General features: G+C 43.6%; 2 protein-coding genes and 1 long non-coding RNA gene across 4 annotated transcripts in view; 1 reads left to right on the top strand and 2 right to left on the bottom strand.

Moving 5' to 3' along the window:
- Nucleotide 1: 1 nt before the first annotated feature.
- On the top strand, nucleotides 2-14,368 carry LOC130457879 (uncharacterized). The gene is made up of 3 exons (XR_008917128.1): nucleotides 2-9,001; nucleotides 9,258-9,359; nucleotides 12,298-14,368. It is a non-coding gene; the product is annotated as an uncharacterized LOC130457879 (long non-coding RNA).
- On the bottom strand, nucleotides 10,347-16,253 carry FBXL22 (F-box and leucine rich repeat protein 22). Its single transcript, XM_001374782.4, has 2 exons — nucleotides 15,564-16,253; nucleotides 10,347-12,957 (listed from the first exon to the last, which is right to left on the bottom strand). Exons 1-2 carry the CDS (start codon nucleotides 16,016-16,018, stop codon nucleotides 12,612-12,614), a joined length of 801 nt encoding a protein of 266 aa, XP_001374819.3. The 5' UTR covers nucleotides 16,019-16,253; the 3' UTR covers nucleotides 10,347-12,611.
- A 2,024-nt stretch (nucleotides 16,254-18,277) lies between these two features.
- Nucleotides 18,278-27,979, bottom strand: part of USP3 (ubiquitin specific peptidase 3) — a 111,957-nt gene continuing 102,255 nt past the window's right edge. For both annotated transcript variants that reach the window (XM_001366215.5, XM_007479546.3), the window contains exon 15: nucleotides 18,278-21,751. In XM_001366215.5, coding sequence (XP_001366252.1) covers nucleotides 21,586-21,751 — 166 coding nt within the window. In that variant the 3' untranslated portion in view covers nucleotides 18,278-21,585. The remainder of the gene's footprint in view (nucleotides 21,752-27,979) is intronic.

Here is a 27,979-nt window from a genome sequence, read left to right as displayed (position 1 = left end):
ACACGCGGGCGCCCAAAAACCTCCAGCAGTCAACTTTCCAAGGAAAGGTTGAGAGAGGCTGGAGAGAGCAGAAGATGGGCCGAGGGGTTCGGGGGATCTTCAAATTCCATGAAGGTCTGCCTAGCGATGTGTTGTTCTCCAGTGATCCACAGCAGCAGAGCTTCCTGGAATAGAGCCGGTCCAGCCTGCCCATGGCACCTCTCATTTGGAGCTTTGTGTTCAGTTCTGCCTGCAGCGCTCACTTTTAAAAAGGGCACAATAGGGCCAGCTAGGAGGCTCAGTGGACTAAAGGCAGGCCTACAGACAAGAAGTGCTGGGTTCAAATGTGGCCTCAGACCCTTCCTAGCTGGGTGACCCTGGGCAAGTCACTCAACCCACACCTCATACCCCCACCCCATCCCCACCCATGGCTCACCCCTTATGGCTCTTCTGCCTTGGAACCAATATGCAGTATTGATTCTAAGATGGAAGGTAACGGTTCTTTGTTTTGTTTTTTGTTTTTTTAATGCATGAAGGAGGGAGCAGCTGGATTGAGAGCCAGGTCCAGAGATGGGAGGTCCTGGGTTCAAATCTGGCCTCAGACACTTCCCAGCTGTGAGACCCTGAGCAAGTCACTTAACCCCCATTGCCTAGCCCTTACCACTCTTCTGCCTTGGAACCAATACAAAGTATTGATTCCAAGATGGAAGGTGAGGGTTTAAAAAATGTGTATGAAGGAGTAGGGCTTGATCTGAGCCTTAAAAAATGGCCCAGAGTAGATACATGCAGAGAGACTGTCTTGTGTATCTAATATGACACCAAGTGTGTGGCACCTCTTCATAAATATTTGTGGATGGATTAAAAATACTTTAGGTTAAGGCAATACTAGACCTCATTATCCATTCATTCCTTTGTTCAATAAATGAAGACACGTTCTTGAAACAACTTGTGACATTCTAAGAACTTAGAAATACGGTCTTCAATGACGGTGGCTCGGACAGTATACTTTGTGGATATCAACTTTTCAAGATGAGGGAACGTGTGAGAGACGCACACAAAGAATGTGCACACAAGGACTCGGAAGGAGGCTGTAGTGCCTGTAGGATCAGGGCATCTTTCACTGAAAGTGAGCTTTGAAAATGAGGTTATTGAACCCCAATTGAGAATGACAAAATTTTCTTCACTAATTGCTTTGTTTTCATAGCAAGGTCCTAACAAAGGAAAAACAGAATCCAGCATCTGTCTGTCATTTGCAGCACCAGGTTAGCCTCCCCAGCAGGTGAGGCGTTGCAGGAGATGCTGCCTGCCCAGGGAGAGGAGCCGGTGGAACTCCTCTGGAAGAGACAGATTTGTGTTTGGGGCTCCCATTTAAAAGATTCCAACATCCCAGGCAGGACCAGAGACAAGGTCTATGTTGTAGCCAGCAAGGACCCAGCCTGGCGGCAGTAAGAATTCTTGGCTTCCTGGATCTGTTCCCGCGCCTCTCTGTCAGGTTCTTCTTGCTTCCCGGGCCCTCGACTTCGTTGGCTCCGGCCCTGCTTTACCATCTTTCTTCCCCCTCCTTGTGTGCTCAGGCGTCTCATAGCTTGTGCTCCAGGCTTTCCTTTTTTCCCCAGTCCTGCTCATTCCTTCAGAACTAAACCAGAACTATGGCCAAGTTTTGAGTCTTGTCATTCAGAGTCCCCGAGGCCATCATTTCAGCGAGCTTCTGGGTTCCACCCAACAGTGACGTTCTGCAATGAAGTACAATTTAAATCCTTTGCTTATTTTTCTCCACTTTGTACCAGCGGCAGTTAACTGAGTCGATCTCAATTCCTTGTTTCATGCATTTAGGGAAGCTCAGTGGAAGCAATTGGTGATTCCTGTACATCTGATGAACAGAGAAAGCCCGGGATTGAGATTGAGCAGAGGTGAGACTTGTTAGAGGGAAGGAGAATCTGGTTTACTGACAAGTTGGTGATTCAGTTAATAAATATTTGCCATCTTTATGACTGTTATTAAGATTAGAGGGTATGTTAGATGGTCGACCCTTTTTTTACTTTAGATTCCTTAGAATGAGGCTTTATTTTAGGACAGAGAGAACACAGTAAAGGGTTGCTACTTGCCTTAGATTAGGCCTGATTCCCATTTTGTTAAATAGATTTGCTATGTTGACAAGCTCAGAGAGAGCAGGACAGTGTGAAGAGGAAGAGGATTGTTTCTGTGGGCAAGGAAGCTCAAGGAAAGATTTTTGGAACCAGTGATCCAGAATAGAGAGGGCAGAGCCAAGACGTCAGAGTAGAAGTAGGGAAAGTTCACAGTACTCAAAACCAATGTCAAAATAATGTTTCAGGGGCAGCTGGGTGACTCAATGGATTGAGAGTCAGGCCCAGAGATGGGAGGTCCTGGGTTCAAATGTGAATTCAGATACTTCCTAGCTGTGTGACCCTGGGCAAGTCACTTAACCTTCATTGTCTAGTCCTTAACCCTCTTCTTCCTTGGAACCAATTCATAGTATTGATTCTAAGTCAGAAGGTGAGGGTTAAAAAATAAAATAAAATAAAATAATGCTTCAAAAGGAATGCTGGAGTGACAGAATAGCAAGGAAACAGAGAAGCAATTTTCCTACAGAAAACAACTTGCAAGATAGGCAGAGAGGGTATGCTTCACAGGACTGAGAGGAGAGAACAAGATCCCACCACAGAGTACTGGCACAGCCCAACAGCAGCCCCCCACCCCCACCCCGCTGTAAAAGTTAAATTAAATCTCAATAATAATATTATATTTTAAGAGATCTATTAATGATCATTAGAAATCAAGGAATAAAGAAGATACAAAATAAAGACCACATGCCCATGGCTGGTTAGCCATTTTTTAGTCAACCCCACTCACCACCATCAATGCTGATTCTACATCAGAGAGAGGGAACCTCCAAAGCCCACGCTCTTTATCCTCTGACTACAGCAAGTACATAATGACAGGAAGTCAGTGGGGTCTTGGGACATGTAGTTCTTTTTTTAGGGTAACAGATTTTTAATCATACACCACATCTACAGTTCCAGGTTCTGAACCTGGACCAAAACCCACATCAAGATCCTGAGGTCCTGCCTCCCAGCATAGGCAGCTCACAGTGCTCTGAGCTCTGCAAGCCAGCAACAGTTCCAGAAGGTGATTGAATAAGCAGAGGGGGGTGGCTTGCAGAACTTCCAGCCCACAAGTCATCTTACCACCTTGGAAGAACTGAAACTTGCAGAAACCCAGAAAATACAGCTAAGGATAGCAGCAAAGAAATAACTGAAGTTTAAGAAAGTGTCCTCTCTACCCTGAGAACAGAGCCCACCTTTAAAATGAAAGTTAAAGTCAAGAAAAAAGCTGGGGAAATGAGCAAACATCAAAAAGGGGGGGGGATATCTAGCCATAGAAAAATTTTATGGAGAAAAAGATGAATAAGACATTGACTCAGAAAGGGACAATGAAAACAAAGCAGCTACATGTGAAGTTTCAAATAAAAATATGAATTGGTATCAGGCTCTAAAAAATCTCAAAAAGGATCTCAAAGATCAATTAAGAAAGGGAGAGGATAAAAGGGGAAGAGAAAGAAAATCAATGGAAGAAGAAAATAATAGCTTAAAAAGCAGAACTAACCAAATGGAAAAAAGAGGTTCAAAAGTTCATGGAAGAAAATTATTTCTTAAAAATTGGAATCGGGGAACTAGAAGTTAATGACTATGAGACATCAAGAAATAATAAAATAAAATCAAAAGAATAAAAAAACAAAAACATGAAATATTGGAAAAATCAACCAATTTGGAAAGTAGTTCTAGGAGAGAGAATTTAAGAATTATTGTGCTACCTGAAAGTGACGAGCACACACACACAAAAAGCCTAGACATCACATTACAAGAAATTATCAAAGAAAATTGCCCTGATATTTTTGAACAAGAGAGAAAAACAGAAATTGAAAGAAATTACAGATCACCTCCAGAAAGAAATCCCCAAATGACAACTCCCAGGAATATTATAGCTAAATTCAAGAGCCCCCCAAACCGAGGAGAAAATACTGCAAACAGTCATAAAAATAATTCAAAAACTGTGGAGCTATAGTCATTAGAATTAGAAGCCTCCCTCTACATTAAAGGACCAGAGGGCAAAAGAACTAGGTTTATGACCCAGAATCACCTACTTACCAAATTAAGTATATTCTTTCAGGAGGAAAAATGATCATTTAATAAAATAGATTTCCATGCATTCCTGATGTAAAGAACAGATGTAAACAGCAAATTTGATGTCCAAAAACTAGACTCAAGGGAATCACAAAAAGGTAAATAAGAAAAAGAAAATGTAAGGAATTCAACAAGGTTAAGCTGTTTCTATTTCTGCATGAAAAGATGGTATTTGTAATTCTTAAAATTTTTATCAGTATTACAGCAGTTTGAAGGAATATACATACACAGAGGATATGGGAGTAAGCTGATAGAATATGATAGGCAAAAAAAAAAGGAGTGAAAAAAGAATGCACAGAGAGAAAAGGAAAGGAAGAGGTAGAATGGGTTAAATTATCTCACCTAAAAGAGGCAAAAAAAACTATTACAGTGGAGGGGAGAATGAGGGTGGTGATGGGCATTGCTTAAACCTTACTCTCATTGAAATTGACTCAGAGAGGAAATAACAGCCATACTCATTCATATATATTACCCTATGGAGAACTAGGAGGGGAACATGATAAGAGAGGATAATAGAAAGGAGGGGGAAGTATAGGGTGGTAATAAAAGCAAAACACCTGTGAGGAGGAACAGAGTAAAAGGAGAAAGAGCAGGATCAAAAGGGGAAAATAAGATGAAGGGGAATACACAGTTATTAATCATAACTGAGTGTGAATGGAATGAACTCACCCATAAAATGGAATCAGATAGCAGAGTGGATTAAAAACCAGAACCATACTATGTGTTGTTTACAAGAAACACATGTGAGGCAGGGAGACACACACAGAATAAAGGTAAGGGGCTAGAGCAAAATTCATTTTGCATCAGTTGAAGTAAAAAAAAAAAGAGTAGCAATCATGATCCCAGACAAAGCTAAAGCAAAAAAGCAAAGATTTAATTAAAAGAGATAAGGAAATTATATCTTGCTAACAGGTACCATAGACAATTAAATAATTTCAATACTCAACATATATACACTGAATGTTAATTTCCATTAAATGAGATTCAGAAGGAAATATAGTAAAACTATACTAGTGAGGGACCTCCACTTCCCCCTTTCAGATTGAGATTAAATCTAGAAAAATAAATAAGAACTGAAGGAAGTAAATGAAATGTTAGAAAAATTAGATCTAATAGATCTCTTGAGAAAACAATGGGGATAGAAAGGAATTTTTTTTTTCAACAGAACATGGCATGTACACAAAAGCTGACCATGTATTAGGGTATAAAACTTCACAACCAAATGCAGAAAAACAAAAATAATAAATGCATCCTTTTTCAAATCATAATGCAATTAACCATTATGATCAATAAGAGTCCATGGAAAGATAAAAAATTAATTGGAATCAAAATAATTTAATTATAAAAAGGGAGGGGTCAAAAATAAACTATATAGAAACAATTTCATTAAGGAGAACAATGAGGATGCAACATATCAAAATTTATGGGATGCAGTACTTACAAGAAAGTTTATATCTCTAAATGCTTACATCAAGCAGACCAATGAATTTGCAACTAAAAAAACTAGAAAAAGAACAAATTTTAAATCCCCAATTAAAGACTAAACTGCAAATCCTAAAAATCAAAGGAGAAATTAATAAAATTGAAAGAGAATTATTGAACTAATAAATAAGAATAGGAATCCACTGGGGGGGGGGAATAAAACAAAGTATCGGTTAATTTGATTTTAAAGAATGGAAGAAGGAAGAGATGATCCTTAATTTGAATATTGAAGGAAGAGAACAATTCGGACAGATGGTGAAGAAAGTTCATTCTGGACATGGGGATGGTATGAGCATAAGTAGTAAGATAGAAGAGAACAATATAAGAATAAAGGATGATAAGTAGTTCCATTTAGAAGATAATCTATGAGAAAGGGAATAGTGCAAGGTAGGGTTAGAAAAGTAGATCATAGAAGGCCTTAAATACCAGAACTGGAAGTTTATGCTTTATTTGATAAGTAACAGGAAGCTACTAAAGTTGTTGGGGGGGGGGGATGGGATTTGATCTGCAGAGTCATCAGAGAAGTGGTAAATGAATTATTAAGGGGATAAGCTAAAAGAAGGTCAACAAGTTATTAAGGCTATTAAAAATAGTCTAGGATAGAAAAGGAGACCTGTCTTGGGGTGGTCACTGTGGAAATGCAAAGGGAGGGAAAAGATGTGAGAAATGTGTTAGAGATGAAGGGTTTGGCTGTGGATTGAATGAGGAAATAAAGGGCAGAGCTTTCAAGTTCAGTTTACTAGGAGAAAGATGGTGCCATGAATAGAAATAGAAAAGCTGGGAGAAACGAAAGGGGACAATTGAGAACATAATGAGACTGGACATCCATGAAATTGGATGTTCTAGATGGAAATAGGGACTTTCTAAAGAGAAGTTGAGTTTGAAAATAGAGATTGGAGAATTATCAGCATAGTGGTAATGAATAAAGCCAAAAAGAGTGCATTGGATTACCAAAGCAGTGCAGAGAAGAGAACCCACAGCAGAACTTTTCAGGTTATACATATTTAAAGGGAATGGAAGAAGAGTGACCTAGTAAAGGAGGAGCAGAAAAGTCGGAAGAGAATCATGAGAGAGCTGTGGCATGTAAAGCAACAGAAAAGTGATATCAAGAAGGAGACTATTGTAAATGGAGATAGATACTACAGCAAGGTCAAGGAGAATAAGAAAAAAAGGCTATTGGATTTAGTCATGGAAAGAAATTTGTAATTAGACAATACCCCCTTCATCCCTATTTCATCATTTCTCTTGATGTTTTAGATAACTTAGTTTTTCAAATGAATTTTGTTATTCTCTCAAGTTCTGTATAAAGTATTCTTTCGGTAATTTCATTGGCATAGCATTAAAAATATAAATTCATTTTGGCAGTACTGTGATTTTTGTTGGCATAGCCTAGTCTAGGCATATTCAATATTCTTTCAGCTTTTTAAATGTCTTGACTTCTTTAAGGAGTAGTTTGTAATCAAATCTATATGTCTTTTTGTGTGCTTTGGGAGGTCAGTCCCCAGATATGTAATGAATTTTGTAATTATTTAGAAGAAATTCCCTTTCTATTATTGCTTCTTGGGTTTTGTTATATTAAAATGCTGCTGATTTTGGAAGCTTTATTTTGTAGCCTGTAACTTTGCTGAAGTTATTGTCTGAATTAGTAGCTTTGCTAGTTCCAAGGTGGAGGAGTGGTAAGGACTAGGGGGTTAGGTGACTTGCCCAGGGTCACACAGGTAGAAAGTTTGTGAGGCCAGATTTGAGCCCAAAATCTTCCATCTCTAGACCTAGCTGTCAATCCACTGAGTCATCCAGCTGTCCCCCGATATGTTCTGATTATTCTCTTTATTTCTTCTGATTCTGCTATGATTTCACCATGCTTTTTTGCTATTTGATATGATTTTCTGCTATCTTTTTAGTCAGATTAGCAAAGAGTTTATTGATTTTATTAGTCATTTCAAAGTACCAGCTTTTAATTTTATTTATTATTTCTATGGTTTAATTTATTTTTCCTCTAATTTTTAATATTAAATTATATAAATAAATCTATAAATGGCTTATATTTATATAATAAATATGTGCTTATGACATGTTATATAAATGTTATATATTATGTAATGATGATATTACATAATAACTAATTAATATTTAATATCTTCTTTTGTGCTTATCTTTGTGCTAATCTTTCAGTGCCTTTTTGGGAAAGGGCCATTACCAGTCTAGAGAAAAGCGGTGGATATTTTCTCTCCCTCTATACCCCCTCATAAACAATGTTGTTAAAAAATAATAAAGTTTAGTGGACAGAATACTGGCCTTGGTCACGCAGGATGCCTAAATCAGCAAGGTTTTTTAGAAAGTCAGGGGTCCTGGATTCAATATGACTCTCCTACTTACCTGCGTGATTTGGAGTCATTTTCTAAGATGGACCTAAATTTCTACCTTTAGGCCCAGTGTCTAAGCTTTGGCATCACTAGATTCCTTTAGTGAATGGAAGGGAACAGTTGGTGGCATCACCGGGTAAATTCGCAGAATGGAGACGTTTGGCCAAGCCAGTCACCTCCTGCATTCCAGCAGGCTCTTGTGGCCAGATCTGACCTGGAGCCACTGGTTTGTGGAGAAGAGGCTGCTCAGAATTCCAAGCAACAGAATTTCCTCCTAAGCTGAGGTCTCTGTATCAAATGAGATGGGTTTGGGGGTTTAAAGTCACTTTTCCCCTTCTTTGAAGAAGCCTCTGGGCCAGACAATAAAAACCAACCTCCCGCCCGGCTCTACGGTTTAGTTCTGGGTGTTGGCTCGTGTTTTGGAAGCTGGTGGCTAAATATTTTACAAAAACTCCCCTCGGAGCGTCTTTGCTGGAAGCAGCAGGAGAAAACGGGAGGCCCGGCGAGGGATCTCTCCCGGGCACTGACGTGTAAACCACGGAAAAACACCAAGCGCAGGAAGCCGCCACGCTGACAGGAGCCCAGGCCCCTCGGTCCCCGGACTCTCAGTCCCCGGGTCCCCGGGTCCCCCGGCCCCCTGGACCACTGGTTCCCCGGCCCCCCCGACCCCCCGATTCCCCGGCCCCCCGGACCACTGGTCCCCCGGCCCCCGGTCCCCCAGCCCCTCTGCCCCCAGGACCCTGGTCCCTCAGCCCTCAGGCCCTCATCCCCCTGGCCTCCCGGCTTTCAGCCCCCGGGCCCAGCTGCAACGGTGATGCTGAGCTCGAGCCCCAGAGCAGCCAGAAAATCGTTTGTTTGTTTTTTTCCTGTTGGGGAGGGCCGTGAGTCAAGGTGGTCCCGGCCAGAAGGCAGGAGGGCCGGGCAGCGGGCCTCGCCGAGCTCCGATATTTCTATGGCAAACTGCAAGGACAAATGGTGAGGCAGGTCGAGGCCCGGCCCGGGGCCAGGGAATGGGACCAGGCTGGGTTCTTCCTGAGAGAGGCCTCCTCAGCACCTGGGAGGCCCAGGGAGGGGAGCCCGGCCAGGGCAAGCTGCAGTTTAGTTTCTAGCCCTCTCCCCAGGCTTTCTAGAGGCCTCGGGAAATGTTGCAATAGTGGGTTGTGGGGATGAAATCTTAAGAAAACCGCGCCTAACAGCCTTCTAAAGCAAATGCAATTTTCTTTTTCTACAGGTGATGGGCCCCGCCCTCTGGGAGTGGCTTATGTTGTAACGGAAAGGATGCGGGATTTGGGGTTCAAATCCCAGCACTGTCCTACTGCTTGTGTGACTTTGGGTAAGTCATTTCTCCTATTCTGGCCACAGATTTCCTTGGCTGGATAATGAGGTCAAAACCTAACATTATTCTTTCATAGGATCTGACATAATGCATTGTATACAGTTGTTTACCCCGTTCTGTATATATACCATTATGTAACCCACTAAATGTATTTGCCTTTAAATACCACTTCTGCCGTTCCCCTCCCCCCGCCAGTATGTAATTAACGTTTAAAATCGCACAAGGCCCTTTATAAAGGTCTTGTCATTATTTTCTATATTTGCATATTATATTTTTGTATCTATATAATTATATGTGAGCAAGAGCTCAGACCAGTCACCAGGAACGATAGTTTTATGTCTTTAGTGGGGCAAAATGTGCCTGGGAATCGCCCAGAGGAAGCGGAGCCTTGTGAAGCGCTGGTAAAGGAAGGCGGGGATTCTGGGCCAGAAAAGGTCTTTTGGGGATGCCCGGCTTTCTTTTTTCTTTCCTCTGATTCGGGTTTGGTTTCATCTCCATTACTGTGAATTTGTGGCTGATGGAAGCCTCCGTGAATCTGGAATGATTCCACTGTGAAGGACTTCACAATCCATTAGTGTAAGCATTTACCCTGGGGAGCCCTCCCCGTCCTCACTGCCCCACACCTGGGAAGACAAGGTAGGAGGTGGGTGAAACCCAGCCACGTGCTGTTCCACGCTGGGACGCTACAGGCTGAGTAAGAAAGTTGGTGCATCTCTGTGTGGAAAGGCGCCTCCCAAAGTCTGAGGGCAGCTTTACTCCCCCAAACTGCCAAAGGCTTTGGGACGCTGTCTATGGTGTATGTATACAAATAGCTTGAAAATTGTGAAATCACCCTAAAAAGCCAGACATGAGACTCTCCTCCTTACTTAGGACAGGGATGGCAATGAGTCTTCTGGCTTCTGATTTTTGAATTAATATGGAGGTGTGCCCCCCTTTGTGCAAATCTGATATGCCAAAGTCCAAATTTACATACATTTGATCAAATTCCACAGAGTTGTCAAAGGATTTATTCTGAAACTTAGCTCCCTTCATGTGTTTAAAGACTCCTTCCATTTTATGCAGCTTGGGAAAGAGCATGCTTATTACTCCAAGCAAGCTCCAAAAAGAGAAGAGGATAAATAGAGGCAGCCCAGAGCCACCAGGGCCAAAGATGTGGCTGGGCTGGTGGGGAGGCGAACCAGATTAAAGAATAATTGGGAAATATTTAACAAAATAAATATGATCCCATACAAAATAAAAATTCAATAAAATCTGGATAATATTACAGTTGAAAGCCAAGTTCATCCGTGGCCAGAGCCACAGCAGGGGTGGGTGGCCTCCTCTTGGAGTGTGCCACCACTGCGAGATGGGTAACAGGAAAGAAGTGACTTTCCATCCTGAATCAGGTGATGAAGGAATTCCTGACTGCTTATGGCACCGGGGCTCCCCCTGGAACCCGGCACCAACGGGGGCCGTTCTCTTTGGTAAGAGTAATCTTGATGGGGAGAAAGAACCAGCTTGTGTTTTCCCTCTTCAGGCTCTCAGACTTTGCCCGATTTGATAAGCTCAACTTTGTTTCTGTTTGATCAATTCATTTCCTCGGTCCTCCCCAGGCACCCCAGCTGGAGGAGAAAGGAAAGGAGCGAGCGTTTCTGCAGCCTCTGGGGCATGCCCGGCATGGTGCCAAGTGCTTTTTACAAATATTAGCTCTTTTGATCCTTGCCACATCCCGGGGAGGGTAGCTGCTATTATTAGCCTCATTCTACTGTTGAAGAAACTGTAGAAAACAGAGGTGAAATGACTCACCCAGGGTCAGAGCTAATAAGTGTCTGAGGTCAAATTTGAACTCGGGGCTTCCTCTCCAGTCACAATGTCATCTTTCCACTGCACCATCAGCTGCTTCTGCAGAAAGGACCAAAAGCAGTTGGATGCAGAATAGGCTGGAAATAATTAATTTTAGGAATCTGCTACTGCCATCATGATTTGATTTCCCCCCACAGAGCTTGTGAACCAATTCCTGGGCCAGTCATTTGTAGAGGGTGAAGAAGAAGCCTAAGAAGACTTTTGAAACTTAGGGAAATGAGTTGACATTTTTCAGGGGGGGTCAAGCAGAGTTTCTGGATCTGTAACCATGGCAGCCCTTTAAAAATCTCATTTAGCCAGTCTGGTGCTAGATTCCTGCGGTTTGCCTAATAGCCTTTTGCTACTACCACGTGATCCGGCGGAGCTGGAAGGACCCCCCTTATAAGCAGTAATGGGAAGCTCTGAAGTGTAAATTCCCCCCCCAAACCTGTAAAGTGATGAACAGGAATTGATGTTGATGGCCGGTGAAGGGCACCCTGGGCAACCCTAGGCAAGGCTTCAGAACTGGCAGGCAGCCTTCAGTGTCTCGAGGAGGGAAGCATCTCCACATCCCAAGATTCCCCGAGGCGAGTTACCTGTCTTCACCAGGCATTGGGGTCTGCAGGCTTGAGCTTGGGGCAGTTTAAAAAATAACTGTGGAATGACCTTGAGGATTATGGGCTGTCCTGGTCCTTGGCTAAAGGCAGGAAACGGGGATCCTAATGCTAACCTCCCCAAACCAAAGTACGGTAAAAAGCTTTGGGACTTCACTCTGGGGTAACTTCCTTATCTTGAAAAAGGCTTTGCTAAAATCTGCTCTTCCTATCTCCAAGGGCAAGGCACTCCCATCTCCCTGGGCTTTGGACCTGATGGTACCTCTGGTATCTACCTCATAGGGATGTTGCAAGGCTCAAAGGAAGTAACGTGTGTAAAACTCTTGGCAAATTTTAAAATGCCAAAATGGGTCTGTTGTTTTATAGGAAAACATCAGCCACAAGCAGCACAATCATAATCCTTATACACAACTAATCTTAGGGAAGAAATGAGGAAAACCAGCCTGTTCTAGTTAAAAGAGACCTTAAAGACAATCTAGTTCAAACTTCTTGTTTTGTAGATAAAAGAATTTGAAGACCAAGAGGTTGTGGAAGGGCAACAGAGCTGGTCAGCGAGTCTGAGGCACTCCCCTTCCAGAGGCACAAGGTGCCACCTCAGCAATAGCTTTGCTCCAGCTTCTCTCTGATCCAGGGTCATGGGCGGATCTACTCTTGGCCCCAGCCACAGGAGCATCTCCCTGGCCCCTTATTCCACGTGGTACATTGAGAATGTCACGCCGCTGTTCTGGCAGAGACTTGCAAAGACCAGGAGAAATTGTTTCTGGCTTCAAAACTGGCAGGGGAGAAAAGCTGGTGCCCCTGAAGGTGACTCTGTCTAGCGTTGGAAGAGTTTTCTTGCCGCTCGCTCTTGGGTTAGCTTTTCTTCAGGGAGCATGTCTGGGATCATGTCTGCACTCCTCTCTGCTTTCAGAACTAGCCAAGGGCACAGGTCTCGGACCTGCCGCAGACCCGCTTGGCTCACATTGCGACAGAAGTCCACATGGAGGGTCCTCAGTGAGCGCCCGTGAATGGTTACCGCAGCCAGCATTCGGTTGGTGATGCGAACACAATTTTCCAGTTTGAGGGTCTGCAGGTTGGGGCAACTCTGGAGCAATAATGCAATGCATTCATCAGTGACGTGGCCACAGCCGGAGAGCGTCAAGGACAAGAGGTTTGGGCACCTGAAAGAGAGAGTGTCAACATAGGAAGGGAAGAGGACAAAGGAGCCAAATTAGGCACCCCCCACCCCTTCTGCTCATGAATTGATTAGGAAGTGCACTGGAAAGATCATTGCATTTGGAGTCAGCCACTGAGACACCTGGCATGTGGCCTCCCCTTTCTGGGCTTCAGTTGTAAAACTAAGACACCTTCCACCTTTAAATTCAAGATTCTATTGTCTGTCAGGGCTTCGACACCATGCAAGTTGTTAAAACTAGAAACCCTTCCAGAGACCTCCAAAATTCAGCCAAAGGGGTACCCTTCCTTGATGTGGCAGGAAAGAGAGATCTGGGCATCTCTCAGACCTAGGAAAGGTGGACCAATCAGAAGAGACCATCACTTGGAGATGAAAAGGCTAAATCTGATCACAAGATTGTCTCTTCCTTTGATGGAAGGAGCCTTAAGGGGAAAAGGGTCTTCTCTCCTCTAGGGCCATTCTCCCCTGCCCGCCAGTGCATCCCTCTCTCCTGCTCTGCCCCATCCATCTCTGAGCACACACTCCATTTGCCCCAAAGTAAGCAGGGAATGATTAATCATGACCAGATGGTTTTCCAAACTAGAACTACTTGTCTTTGCTTTCAATCTGGGAAAAAGTCACCGAAGCAGTTGGCAGGAGCCAAACCCTCCTCCACTAAGATTTTCTTGCATTTGTTGGGTGGGCCAGGGAAAAACAAGGAAAAATGATTGATGTTGAATCAAAACTGTTCCTTCCAAACAGTGGGAAGTAATTTCTCCTTTAGTAAAAAGAGGTTTATAGATGAAATCAAGTCAAATTTATCAATCATGGCAATAACCAGAAAGTTATTCATCCTCACCTAGAAGGAGTCCTTCTCTGTCCCCTCCGCTCTAAGAAATCAAAGTGTTTAAGGGGGAGAATACTATCTCCCCCCCCTCCCCCAGCTTGGCTAATCGGGTATATTAGGTTGAAGAATAAGCTGTTGCACTGGAAGGCACTTACGACCTTGCTTGTGGGGAGCTCTCCTGGGGTGAAAAACCCAAAGGCTGCAGGGAGCCTGGTCAACCCACCATTTGTAGAGAAAATGGGTTACACTTTGTTCTCTCTTGCCGAGAAGGCAGCAGCAAATTGCAAACATACTCCCTGGCTCCTATCCTAAATGTTTTCTTTCTTAAAATATGTAAACTTTGGATGTAGACTCTAAATGATCATCCCCGTGCAAACATCAACATGGAAATAGGTTCTGATCAAGGACACATGTAATACCCAGCGGAACTTCGTGTTGGTTGGGGGGGGGGTAGAGGGGAGGGAGGGAAATAATGTGATTCTTGTAACCAAGGAATAATGTTCTAAACTGACTAAATAAACTAATTCAAATGAAAAAAAAAAATAAAAGGAACGTTGAAGTTTTAAAAAAAGTATACTTTGATTGTGGTACATTTTGCTAAGTTTGCACACCAGGACGGGGCCTGTCCTCCAAGTGCCCATCAGTGTCCTCATTGGCCAAAGTTGCTGCCTAAAGATGACCGGAAGACTTAATTTGCTTCTCTCCCGGGCTAGAATGATCTTGTGTTTTCAAGGAGAAAGGCACGGGGGCATTCTAGGAAAAACAGTAGACCGTTAACCTGCAGTTCAACAATCCTGTAAGCCCAATCGGATTTTCTATTGCAATTAACAACCGGGTTAAATGAAAGAAAGTGATGAAAAGCTTTGGTTTGACTGGGTGGGTGTGGACAAAAGATAAATTCCTCCACGATTGCTTTGGTGAAAAACCTAATCTGCTTGAGCTGGAGGTTCTTGGAAGTTTGAATTGGAGCCAGGACCTGGCCACACTGGGGACATTGCATGAAGCGATGACCGGTTTGGTCTTGAGATCAGGAAAGGTGCTGGACAAGGACTTCGCCTTCCTCCTCCCAACCGCTAAGGGGAGAGTTATCAGATGACATGCTCTGTTTATCAACCTCCCCTCCCCCCCCCCCCCAGACATCCCGGGTGACTAAAGCCCGCCCAGGCCCTTCTTTCACGCTGGTTTTCTCTCCTCGGGATCTCCGGGTGTCGGCCCGGGCTGCCCTGATGGCCACTGACATCTGAGGGTCACCGACCTCTCCGGAACTCTACCCAGGCCAGCGTGGCTTGTTGTCCTTTCCTCAAATAGCCCTCGTCCCGCAGCTGCTCTTCCCCCTTCCCGGGAGTTATTCCAGTTGTCTCTGCCCCCCCCCCCCTTCTCGTTTCTCCCCACACGGTGACCCCTCGGCCTAGTGTTTCACCCAATGGGAGCCGAGGGTTCCTCTCCGTCCCCCTTCTTGGAGAGAATCCGACACGACACGGGAGGAAACATGTGTTCCCAGTTCCTGACAGCTGTGACCCGAGCCTGCCCAGACGCCAGTCTGCGCCCATTCTCGGGCTTGCCGGGGCCTCCCCAGTCCGAGACCTTCCGGAGGCGTTTCCTAAGGAATTGGGGATTGCCGTGAAGTGAGCTCCCGGAGGAGATTTTTCATTCATTTTAAGTTACCCCCCCCCCCCGCCCCCGCCTGTCCAGGCCAATTCCGCGCTGGCCCGGGGCGGCCGCTCCCTGCAGCACGGAGCTCTTGTGGCTTGCCGCCCCGCACCTACCTGTGGCAAACTTTCACTAACAAGTCCCTGGCCAGGTGCTCGTGAGTGCTGCAGAAGCCTCTCTGCAGCGCGTTTTTCATCCAGTCTTCCACGTTGCACACCTTGACTTGGCTGGAGTGCCAGCGGATGGAGAGGCAGCGCAGGGCCGGGCTCACCAGGAAGTTGTCCTTTTTCAGTTCGGCCAGAGAATTAAAATGCAGCAGCGGCCAGAGCAGAGGATCGAGAAAGACCTCCCGCAGCTGCGAGCACGTCTTGGCTAAGTTCTTCCGGCTGTCCTTGTCCAGGAAGGAAAATAAATGTAAAAGGCACTCGCGGTTCAGCTGAGTTATATGCATGGTGGGAACAAAAGCACTTTGTCGGGAGCAGTCGCAGGGCTGAGCGTGTGCCTGCTGCCGGGCCCAGCCTGGGGGGCCTGACCTACCTCCTGGGGAGGGGGGGCCGGGGCCGGTGGACATATATGGCTGAGGAATGGGGTTTATTTTTGGCCCACAACTGGTGCTGAAGGTTTGTGTGTGTGTGTGTGTGTGTGAAAGACATTCATCAGACAACCTGTGCAAGCAGTCTGCATTCAGGAGGCCTGGCACGAGACCTGCCAAATAAAATTAAACTCATTTTTTCCCTTAAAAGGGATTTCTTTTCCTGTGAGCCAACAACAGTGTAACGGAGGGCTCTTCGGCCTTTAGTGAGAAGCTTCTGGACAGATGCGGCTTCCCCAGGGGCCAGGCTTGTGTTTGTAAATAGGAACAAGGAGTGGAGGCTGGGGAAGTCAGACGGGCCCAAATAGGAAATTTCATTTAGGTCCTTAAAAGGAAAAGCCTTCATCTATGCAAAGAGCGGAGGATTCCTATTTTTAGTACTGTGGGTGCCCCAGTCTTTTAGGAAAACCGGCCCTCCTTTCGCTCCTCTCCATCTTGCTTTCGCTGAGATTTAGAGCTTCCCACCGCCAAGGTAAATGGGCTGTCGTCCATCTTTGGTTCTCAAGGTTTATTTTGAACCTATCGGATAGTTTCTAGAAAAAGCGACTGGAGGGGCGGGTGGTGCCCCATCTGAGCCTCGTTACTTTTCAGGACTCAGCCAGACACCCCACTTAGATGAGGAATATTGCAAGTTTTCTCTACTTTGTACAAGCTGTGGGTGTGGAGCCTGGCGCGGGATTCCATTTTCTCCCCAATTCCACCCAAGCGTTAGTCGTGCGCGGCCCCCCGGGGCTCAACGTCAACACCGAACTCTACCTAACAAGGGACAAATGAGTGACCAACTACGCCTGCATTTGAGGACAAATACCGTGAGGGCTCGGAGCGTCCCATGCCTCTACTATAAAGGGAGGAAGGAAAACCCTTCTCTGGATGGCCTGTATCGGCTTGTGTTCTCGGGCCAGCCGAAGCCGTTTAATGTGGAGCCTCCCCGGAGGTTTGCCGGCTCGGCCCCTCGGTCATCTCTCCGGGACTCCCAAGGAAAGCGGTGCCGATGGGCGTTTCCTCCATGTGTCCAGTCTCTACCTTTGCCCCTTGGGAAGCGGGGAGGCCGGGGGGCCGCAGGCTCGACTGAGCAAGCCTGCTTCTTGGAAGGCTCCCCAAACCACCACCGTCACTGAGGATTTACTCACAGAGAAGTTACTTCGGTGGGGTTTCTTCCAAGAACTTGCGTCAGAACTTTTGAACCACGCCTCCTGCCCAGCACTCTAGTCATTGATTTTTTGGCTTCTGAGGCGCGGGCCTTGCTCCATCCTCTCCAGGGACCCGACATATCCTGAAGCCGAGCCCCTCCCCTTTGGTGGTGGTGGTCCCCAGTGTGTAGGGGAGGAGATCCGCCTTTCTTTCACACCTGCCACATGCTTGGCACTTTACTAAGTGCTTCGCAAATAGGATCTCATTTAATTCCAACCACCACCCCAGGCGGCAGGCGCCTTTATTACCCCCATTTTACAGTTGAGGAAACTGAGGCTGGCAGAGGCTTAGGGACCCAATTGGCCAAGGTTACACAGTCCCTGGGTCGGAGGCCAGATTTGAACGGGCTTCCCGACTCCTAGGCCGGCGAGCTGCGGGATCTAGACCAGCAAGTGCAAGGGACAGGCAGAAAAAAAAGGGCAAATCATATAGTCGTCATCATGAGTCCTCTAGAAAGAGCTGGTTTGCTTTCCAGTCTAGGGAGAACAATGCTAACCGAACCGGCCGGCCCAGTATGGGCCCCGCTGCTGAGCTCCAGGTGGAACAAAAGAACTTGCCCAGAAGCCCTTCTGGCCAACTTCCATCCCTGTCTCTCTCCTCATTCTAGGAATCACTCGCTGTTTGCTTCCTCCGCACTAGAGCCTGCTGACAGGTCGGTGCTTGATGTGTCCTTCCACAAGGAAGGCTCCGGGTTCGGTATAACCTGACCGAAAGGGGCCCAAAGGAGAAGCAAAGCTATTCCAAGCATCCTTCCTCCAGCTTTATTGGACCCAGGGGAGGAAAAAGGACTTCATTCAGCAGATCAGAGCAAAGCTGAAAGGCACCCTAACCGCTAGTGGGCCGAGTGCGGGCCGCAAAAAGACCAGAGTTCAAATGTGACAACACTAGCTTCCTCCAGCAGCTGCTCCGGGGTGGGGGTGGGGGGCAGCCCGAGTTAGCACAGCCGACAGGGCGGAAGGCATTCTCTCCAACAGCCGGGACCCAGAGTTTTCAAGAACAAACTACTATAGTTCCGCTAAAGGGTGTTCAAAATTATTAACAGTCAAAGAAAAGAGACCAGATTTTTAATGATACTTTCCCATAAAACATTTCAAGTTGGCAAAGAAGAAAAGGAATCAAAGTACAACTTAAAAGATTATTCACGCAGTGAAATGATTTTTTTCCTGTATTACACGAGCTAGATTTTAATGGCAAACAATGACATCCACAGCACCACGTGACTCGAGGGCCCTCTGGCGTATGTCTGACAGCAAAGCCAATAGGCCGCCCTCTGGGTTCCCCGGGTGAGATCTGGACAGGATGGAATGATGCATGGCGGCGCAGTGGCCCAGGGCTCTCCGCCTTTCTGCCCCGCCCAGGCTGGTTGCAGACTGCTTACTCCGGGCTGCCCTGGGGCGCTCCAGACAGAAGCCTTCAATGGAGTCTCCCAGCGAAGGCCAGAGTCAAGAGGGGCATGGCATGGAGGCTCCTCCTCTGTCGGAGCTGCCAGGGCAGCTGCGCACTTGGCGCCTCCGTCTGAGTTGTTTGGGGGTGGGGGTGAAGGTGAGGGGTACAGGGAGGACCCAGGCCCACGTGACCCCTAAGAAGCTGGGGGCGGGAACACGGAAAAGGGAGATATGTACATTAGAACAATGAGACCAAAAAGACACGTATGGTTTCAAGAATAAATATGCCCCAATGCCAGGCCCAGAAACACGCTGACCGAAGGAGTTTCACAGGCAACTTCCATTTGTAACACGCAAAGAGGGACAGGATACTTTACTGGTTCAATTGTCAGTTACATTTGTCGTCACTACACACTGAGTAGAATACAGTGGATAAGCAAAGTTTTCTCCATCATGGAGAGATATCTGTGTCGCCACAAACAGACCGTTTGTATCATACATCTGTGTTTGCAGTGGGAGGATGGTCAAGTTTTCTTCTCCAAAGGAGGCATGTACCTTGATGCATCAGGCCCCGCTGGTGTTCTCTAGTCAGAGGCCACATATACATACAGGAAACAACATGGCACCAAAAGAGAAAAAAAGCCCAGAAAGAGAACAGAAAACAGAATCAAGCTTTTAAAATAATCGTGACAAAGATTACACAGTTGAATTTCTAAAATACAAAACAGGCACATTTACATCGCTGGTGTGTGGGGCTATTCAGCAGTCTCTGTCTGATTAACCCAAATGCTTTCAATTGTCCTTCCCCAAAAGCCTTCGGGATGACATTCTACAACTATGCAACCAAAGCTGAGCACAGTTTCTCGGCTAGGCCCCAGTGTCCCCACATTCCTTCTCCCCAACACTTTCCTACACCTTGCCACAAAGCTGTGACTTATAGCTATTTTCCTCCAGCAAAGTCATTATATAAGCCATTAAAAACAACCCATTTTTCTAAAGAACGATGACCGTGGTGCAAACATCAGACAAACATACTAAGAGTGGCAATATCTGTAATTCAAAGCAACAAATGTCCTTCTTGTTAAGCACAATAAAGTTAGTCTGCTTTTTGGGTGTTCTGAAAGGGTCTGAAGGGGAGTCAAATGTCAGGCTCAGCCGGTGTATTTCCACAATGATGAACAATTAAGCAACAATGAGACAGTGCAGTATTTTGACCCAAACCAACTTTTTCCTCCCCCCCCCCCCAAAGAGTTCCTAAGGTCCTAGACTTTTCACTCTGGTGAGGCAGCCTCTTTAGGAGCGACATTCTGCATGTTTGATTATGGGGTTGGTGCATCTCATTTTCAAATGGTCACCTAGCAAATGTGTTAAACCAAGATAAAACTAGTCTACACTCAAATGGAAATGGTGTCCCAATGACTATTCCTGGCAGTTTCAAATATATGATCAGAAAAAAGTCATCAAAATTGTGACACTTTTACAGAATTTAATAACACCTCAACCACTCCTTTTTAACTTGTCAGTAGACATTCTTCCTAAGAGGTCTGCTTAGCTGTAATTATGCTCAGTTCTTCACTACAACTTTTAGAAAAGAAAAAAAAAGGGGGGGGAAGCACTAGAACAAGGGATGAGGAAAATCAATGATGCTAATATATATGAGGTTGTCTGAAAAGTTCCTACATTCTTTATACACTCAAGCAGCCTCCTCTCTTCTAGCCTCCCCCAGCAAATAATGCCCTTGGCTCAGATGCGATACCTAGAGAACTGGCATTGCTATTATCAGATTCTGAGTCTAAAATTCAACTGAAAAGAGATATCTAAAGGCCTCCATTTTCTAGGAAACAATTTTAAACAAGGGCTGATGACCTTAGGAGCAGGATTTCTCTTCCTATACAATCCAAAAAATAAGCACATTTTCAATTTGATCACAAAGATCTTGCTGCAGTGTCAATGGGAGCCATTAAAATTCTAAAAATCAAAATGCCCTCTTCCAAGCCTGTCTCTCAGTGAGTGATATGCAAGCTCAGAAGCACTGCTAAGATTGGCTTCCCAAATATTTGATAAACTCGGCTTTGATGACTAACAAGTTCCGTTGCTGGCAGGATCAGAGAAAAGCTCTAGAAGACCAATGGCGAGCTAGTTCTTTATCTAAATGCCAATGACATGACCCACTCTGGGCATTCCAAATTAATCTTGAGGATTTCTTTAGACATTAACTGAGGAAGGACAATTCACCTACAAGGTAACTGAATTTAGCTTCTAATGTCTCCCTAGCTATCTCTAAATAATTTGAATCTGTAGGGACAGATTCTAAATCACCAATCATTTAAGGTTAATGCTAAAGTACAGCAGCCTTCACATTCACTGATAGCAGCAATTAGCCCATCTTATTTGAATGATGCAACCTCTCGATTTTCCGTAGGCAAAGAATGACAGTTCAGGGCACTAGTAAATTTCATGGGATAGAGTAATATGTGCAAGCAAAATCCTTGATTTACAGGATTCAACCTGATTTAATTACAGCTGTGAAAATGCAGCAAGAATGTCCACTGCTTTTCAAAAATAAGGAACACATTTATCTTGCTTGCTGTATATAATAGAAACACTTGATGTAAATGTGCCTTAAGAAAGTGAGAACTGAAAACATTAATATAGAGTCAAATATAACTAAGTTCATGAAACTATATGTATATGTATACATATATCTCTGTATATATATAAACACACACATATATACCAAGTTACCACAACTAAAGCAGCAAATCAAAATGTCTGCTGGGGTTTTCTGGTAAAAACTAAAAAAAAGTTAGTTTGTGTCCAAGTCAAATGCTACCATTGACACAACAAAATGAAACCCACTCTAGGAAGCTGAAAAGTGCACAATGAAATTAATAGTCTTGGATCAAGTATTTGTGGAAAATTGGAAATGTTTTGTCTGGTGGACTTGATGAAGGATAACGAAGGCGGGAATCAGAGTTTCTCAGAGCCAGATCGGGCCTGGCGTTCCACGTAGAAGAGGATGTAGGCCTTGGCCTTTACCACAGTCTCCTCATCGGTCAGTGTTACGGTGCTGTCATTAAAATGAAACCAGCGACCTTCATGAGTTGCATAAGCTGTGTAATGTCCAGAACCAACACTGTAAGCAAGAGAAAGGAGATGGATTAAAGTCCAAAAAAAGAAATCTAGTCCAACTCTTAGTTTTTAGATGAAGAAATGCACTTGGATTTGATAAGTATTTATGAGTGTTTAATACAAGGCAGGTACAAGCATACAATAAAAACAAAACAACCCCTTTGCCCTCAAGAAACTTATATTCCGAGAAGAATCAAATACACTGATTAGACAACACAAGCTACATACATTCAAAAATTTTTTTTTTGAAGGGAGGAGTTAGGAGAGGCCAGGAGGAGGCTGGAGGAAGCTAGAAGGGGCCCCAAGCACCTGTGACAGCACAAAGAACTATGGGGTAGCATGTTTGGGGAAGAACAAAGAGGCTAATTTGCCTGGAATGTGGACTATGTGAGGGGAATAAGGTCTTAGCAGTTTGAAAAGACAGACCAAAATCAAATTTTGAAAGGCCAAGGAGTTTGCATTTTACTCTACAGGCAATAGTTCTGTGGCTGTGGGGAAGATGGATCAGGGAGGCCACTGGGATGCCTCTGCAACAGACAATGAGACATGGTTAGGACAGGGGCTAGGAAAGTGGAGAAGCAGGGACAGACAGGAGAAAGCTTAGAAACAGAATCCACAGAAACAGGTACCTGATGAGTTCAAAAAGTGAAAAGTTGAGAATGCCTACAAGATGCTACCTTCAAGAGAAACGGGGAAGTTTGGAAAAGAGAATGGATTTGGGAGAGAATAGCAATGTTTTGGACATATTATATTTGAAAGGTCTAGAGAACATTTGGGGGAGCTACCAATGGGCAGCTGGTGATGTGAGAAGAGAAGTGGGAGAGAGACTCTGCTGGATAAACAGATCTATGAAGCACTTCTATTAAGATAACTGACCTCATGCAAACAGAAGAAAGAAAAAGGACAAGAGGGGATAACCCCAGAGAGAGGCACAGGCTACCCCCCCTTAAAGGATGGGACATGGAAGTTGAGCCAAGTTAGGAAACTAAGAAGGAACAGTCAGATGCATAATGGAAGACCCTGAAGCATGTAGAGTCAGAAAGGAAAAAGTGGTCAACATGATAAGTTGTGGAGAAATCAAGAAGGAGCAGAACTGTGAAGATCGTATTGGACTGAGTACTTAGGAGACCATCGTGACCGTGGAGAGTATGAGTTTAGTTCATTGTTTGGATCAGAAGCCAGATTATAAGAGGCTGTAAAGTGAGTGACTTGCCAAAGAAGTAGAATCCAAGTATTAGGGATCAATGGTAGCCACTGTTATCTACCACAGCAGGTACAGCCTATATTACAATCACTTCTGCTTTTAACTCCTAGCCCTGGCCCCATCATTCCAATGACATAATCCTTTAGTGTTTAGGGGTTTGCTCCACCCCATATATATTTTGCACACACAGACACACACACACACAACTTGTTGTATGCAGCAAAATGTATTGTGTTGACTAAGGTTCAATCATATAGGTCCTAGATCCCCTGAATTATCTTCATCTAATTCTTCCTTAGTACAAACTACCTTTATCCTTCCTTCCTTCCTTCCTTCCTTCCTTCCTTCCTTCCTTCCTTCCTTCCTTCCTTCCTTCCTTCCTTCCTTCCTTCCTTCCTTTCCTTCTTTCTTTCTCTTTTCCCTTGGTTACATGATTCATGTTCTTTCTCTCCCCTCCTCCCTCCCCCTCCTGTAGCCAATGAGCAATACTTAGTGACAACAAAGGAACTAAAACTCAGGTGTCATGGTATGTACAGACAATACAAAATATGTACTCCCAAATAGTCCACTAGTAAAAGTGGAATGTAGCTCCCCAGTGTCCTTTATAATGAGATAGCCCATAGATGACCCAGACCTAAAGCTAACACTTTAAGAGTAAGTCTATTCTCACCTACCTTTTCAGCTATTGTTCCTCCTACATAGGCCACAACACATTTTCTTATTTGGAAATGTTTTCTGTGGTATATCTCTCTTCAACTTCCACTCCTGAGGCCTCTTAGCTCCACCATCAGCATTCAGTGCTAGTGATTTTCTACCTTTACCCACCTCCAAATTCCCTCCTTTGTATGCTCTCCCTCTAAGATGAATTCCTGCTAAACCACTATGACATTATACATTAAAGGGATTTACGGGACACTAGTAAAATAAGACACTAAACTAACTGACTGCCAACCTCAAACCTAGTTTGTTCCCTAGAATACTATATTAATGCCATAGTCTCAATAGCATAATACATTAAATCCCTGAAAAGACAAGTTATTCAACAACTAGGAAATAATTCCTAGCTACAGTAAGGGCCAGCTGGCTACAGGTTAATCTGCAGGTGCCATAATAAAAGTCTATGTTATATTTTAGCATTTAAACAGACTTGGGTGATTCCACTGATGTCTATCTCCTCTAGTGATATAGGTAGCAATTTATTCATGCCTGCCCTTCATGTATGACTCCCATAATTCCCTGACAGGGGATTCTCTGGGTGAGCATGCAAACTTTCCAATTGATTATCCCTTATTCTCACGTGATCAGCTCATTTTTTTAAATGAATACATTTCTTTAGTGACATACTTGATACTATTTCTCCTTCTAATTGTTTGTATGTAGCATGTTACACCCTGAACATAACCATGGCTATTCCCTTTTCCAATGTTCTTTGAATTGGAATCGAGAATCACTCAGAGTCAAGAACAGAATCCTGTAGGTGGAGTCAAGATGGTGGGCTGTATAGGCAGCAAAAGTTCAGACCTCTGAAAACTCTTCCTCACCAATTAAAAACCAAATGTTTCTAAGAAACTGAAAACCAAATCTAACAACAGAACAGAGCTAAGGAACCCTCCTGCTGGTGTACTTGTAAAAGGTACACTCCCAAAAAGCCTGAATTCAAGAGCACTCCCGTTTAAGGGGAAGGAAGAAGGAAGGTCCCAGGACCCCTACCCCACCTACAGTACTGAGCCTCCAGCAGTGGTTGGAATCTCTAGGTGGGGAAAGGGTGCTAGTCTGAAGGGAGTACCTTGCGGGAAAAGCTGTGCCAAGCGCAGGGCTTTGAACGCAGGTGGTGGGGAGGCAGCCCAATCTAAGCAGAGACAACTCCATCATTGTTCCCCCTCCCCTTTCCTGAGGTTTTGGCCTCAGGGCACATCCAGCTCTGCAAGATCAACTCCACCCTGGCTTAATCTTATCAAGCCTTCAGAGGGCAGGGAAGCTCAAGCTCTAATACCCCTCCCCCACAGACTACACTGACAGCCTTGCTGATCAAGCTCCAAGAGTGAAGGCTGCAACTACTACAGATCACCTTAATAACAAGGTGGGAATCTCAGCTCCTTTTCCATTTCTGCTGACAGCTGGGGAAGATCTGACATCAGGACTCAACCTGTACAATCAGCAGAGCAGAGAAGAAGTCCCTTCAGGACAGAAAAGCCCAAACCCACAGACCCAGCACATAATGAGAGAAGCAAGACTACAGGCAACTACAAGGGGAAAAGAAGGGGAAAACATGAGCAAACAACAGAAAAAGAAAAAGAAATTACTATCGACAGCTTCTATCCAGGCAATGAACAAAGAGCAAATGGAACAGAGGAGGATCAAGGAACACCAAGCAAAAACACAGAAATTCCAGTGAATTGGACACAGGATTTGGAAGAACTCAAAATACAATTCAAAACACAATTAAGAGCCTGAAGACAACTGGGAAAAGAACTTTAAAAGCAAGATAAGTCATCTGGAAACAGAGGCACTTGGACTAAAACGAGAAAATAGTGTCTTGAAAGCCAAAATTAATCAGCTTGAAAATGAGGCAAAGGAGATGAAAGATGAGGCAAAGAAAATGAAAGATAACCTCCAAAGAAAATCAGACCAGAAGGAGAAGGATGACCAAAAAGCCAGGGATGAAATTCAGTTTTTAAAAACTAGAATACAACAATTAGGAGTAAATGACTTCACAAGGCAGCAGGAAACTATAGAACAAAATCAAAAGGATGAAAATATTGAGGAAAATATGAAACACCTCATCCACAAAACAGAAGATTTAGAAAACAAGGTCCAGGAGAGACAACTTAAGAATCATTGGTTTACCAGCAGACAACGACAAAAGAAAAAGCCTGGACATCATTCTAGGGGAAATTAGCCAAGAAAACTGCCCTGACATTCTAGAGCAAGAGGGAAAAGTTGAGATTGAAAGACTCCACAGATCATCTCCTGTACTTAATCCCCAACTCAATTCCAATTCAAATATGTTAGTACCCCAGAACTAGTAGCCATACAACACCATCAGCACAATAATCTCATTGAAAAGGTAGGTCTTTCTTCTAGGGAAAAGTCTGAGACCATTAAAAAATTTAGCCTCTTCCTAATGGCAATCCAGCCCATTCTCTTCTTGAGGTTCAGTTCTGGAACAAACTCATTGTGTTTAAGTAGTCTGTCCAAATTTTATACAAATACACAAGTTTGCCATTCAACTGCATATCTTTGGTTTTCCTCATTCCTTACTTTTGAATCTGTAGTAAGAGGCAATGTGATACAGTGGAAAGAGTATTGGGCTGGAAATTATTAGATATATTCTACAGCAGATGTACTTTAAAAAATATGCATATTCTTAATTCTCCTCCCAAAATGACATTCCCATACATAAAGGATGCAAAAAGGCTTTTCTGTGAAACAATAATGTACAGCTTTTCAAAAAAATATATAATAAATTTAACATTTGGCAAGCAATTCAATTTGGGTTATAGCTGTTACTTTTAAAGCTGTACAGCTTTTTCTAGGATTCTGAAATTTCTTCTATATTTTTATATATATTAAAAAAAAAAAGCTTCAATGATCTTCTCCTCTCATTCCCCTTGTCCACCTTCCTTTTTGGCATTGCTACTCTAAATTGTCATCTACCTTCAAATATCCTCCCCAATTGAAAACATTAATATAAAATCCTCATGACAAATAAAAACAGCCAAGTAAAACAAATCTACATTTGGGCTTTATCAAAAAATGTGTCTTGTCTAAGTGTGTCAAACACCTAGAGTTTGTTAACATGATTGACTGAAAGAGGTTAACACAAGATTTCACTATGCTCTATTTTTATTATTAAAAATTTATTATTTTGTAGCACAAAATGCCTTAAAAGCTTATATGCAAAAAAATTTCCCACCTATTCATCAAATTATAGATTGGTTTAATGTGGAAGATATTCTTAAGTTCTTTGTAGAATTTCTCTAATCTCATGATCCTCCAGCTACAAGTATTTATTTTTCTTAACACTAGTTCCTAAGTGAAATATCTGAAGTAAAAAACATTAGGTGACCAGTTGTCCTATGAATTGTCAATGTTGTAATTGCCACTCTGAAAAGAATTTGTGAGCCATCCTTCCATTTAGCTACAACTGCCTTCTTTCTGTCTTTTGGTTTCCTTTATACCAAGAAGGTTAAGAATTTGATTTCAATGATTCAACCATTTATGGGTCATTAGACCAAGATATCAGACTGAGTACCAGTTGTACATTAATGTTTATTGATGGTTTTTAGAATATTGATTCTTGGTATCTTTTGTCATTCTTCTGTTACTGCAAAACTGGAAGGATTCTGCAGAGGACTGAGGGTTGCTTTAAAATGTGTTTGTTGGTTTCACAGTTGCACTGGACAAAGAATTCATCACAACTGTGGTCAGCAAGCTGGTGATGAAATTCTGCCTGAAAGCAGGCACCGCCTATCAGGTCTATATTTTTAAAAAATGTAAACTAAAACAGAGATGGAAAGGCATTCTAGAAAAGTGGAGTTATTAAAGAAGGCCCTCTTTTATTACAAATAACTTTAATGGTTTTTTCACCTGCAGTTTAAGGGTGAAGTAAATTATATTTTGATGAGAAAAAAATAATATAAACTACAAACAAAACCTGTTTGGAATATAAATGCTCTGAAATTCTGAACCTATTTTTCACTTCTCTATAGAACTATGCAAATTTTAACATCCTTTTACTCTATGCTGTCAACGTGGAAAAATTATAACACTGCTTACTTTATATAAAAATTGGTGACACAATTGGTAAGCATTTTAAAAATATGTTCCAGGCATTGTGTTAGATCCTGGAGATACAAAGGAAAAAAAATAATCCTTGCCTAATCTCAAAATGCTTACAGATTACTAGGTGAAGGAACATGTATCTATATATAAGAATAAATATAAAATAAATAGGAGGTAATTTAAGAAGAGAGGATAATTAGCACCTGGGAGCATCAGGAAAGGCTCCATGAAGAAAATAAATTC

This window comes from Monodelphis domestica, chromosome 1 (assembly GCF_027887165.1).
Source record: "Monodelphis domestica isolate mMonDom1 chromosome 1, mMonDom1.pri, whole genome shotgun sequence".
NCBI classification, from domain to species: Eukaryota; Metazoa; Chordata; class Mammalia; order Didelphimorphia; family Didelphidae; genus Monodelphis; species Monodelphis domestica.
This window is presented reverse-complemented; position numbering and strand designations above follow the sequence as displayed.

What these genes read in the sequence shown, in the direction of transcription:
- FBXL22 (XM_001374782.4), bottom strand. Translation starts at nt 16,018, where the DNA reads ATGTCCACCGGCCCCGGCCCCCCCTCCCCAGGAGGTAGGTCAGGCCCC. An exon ending in TTAGTGAAAGTTTGCCACAG is followed by an intron (nt 12,958 to 15,563) that starts GTAGGTGCGGGG and finishes TCTCTCTTTCAG; the next exon opens with GTGCCCAAACCTCTTGTCCT.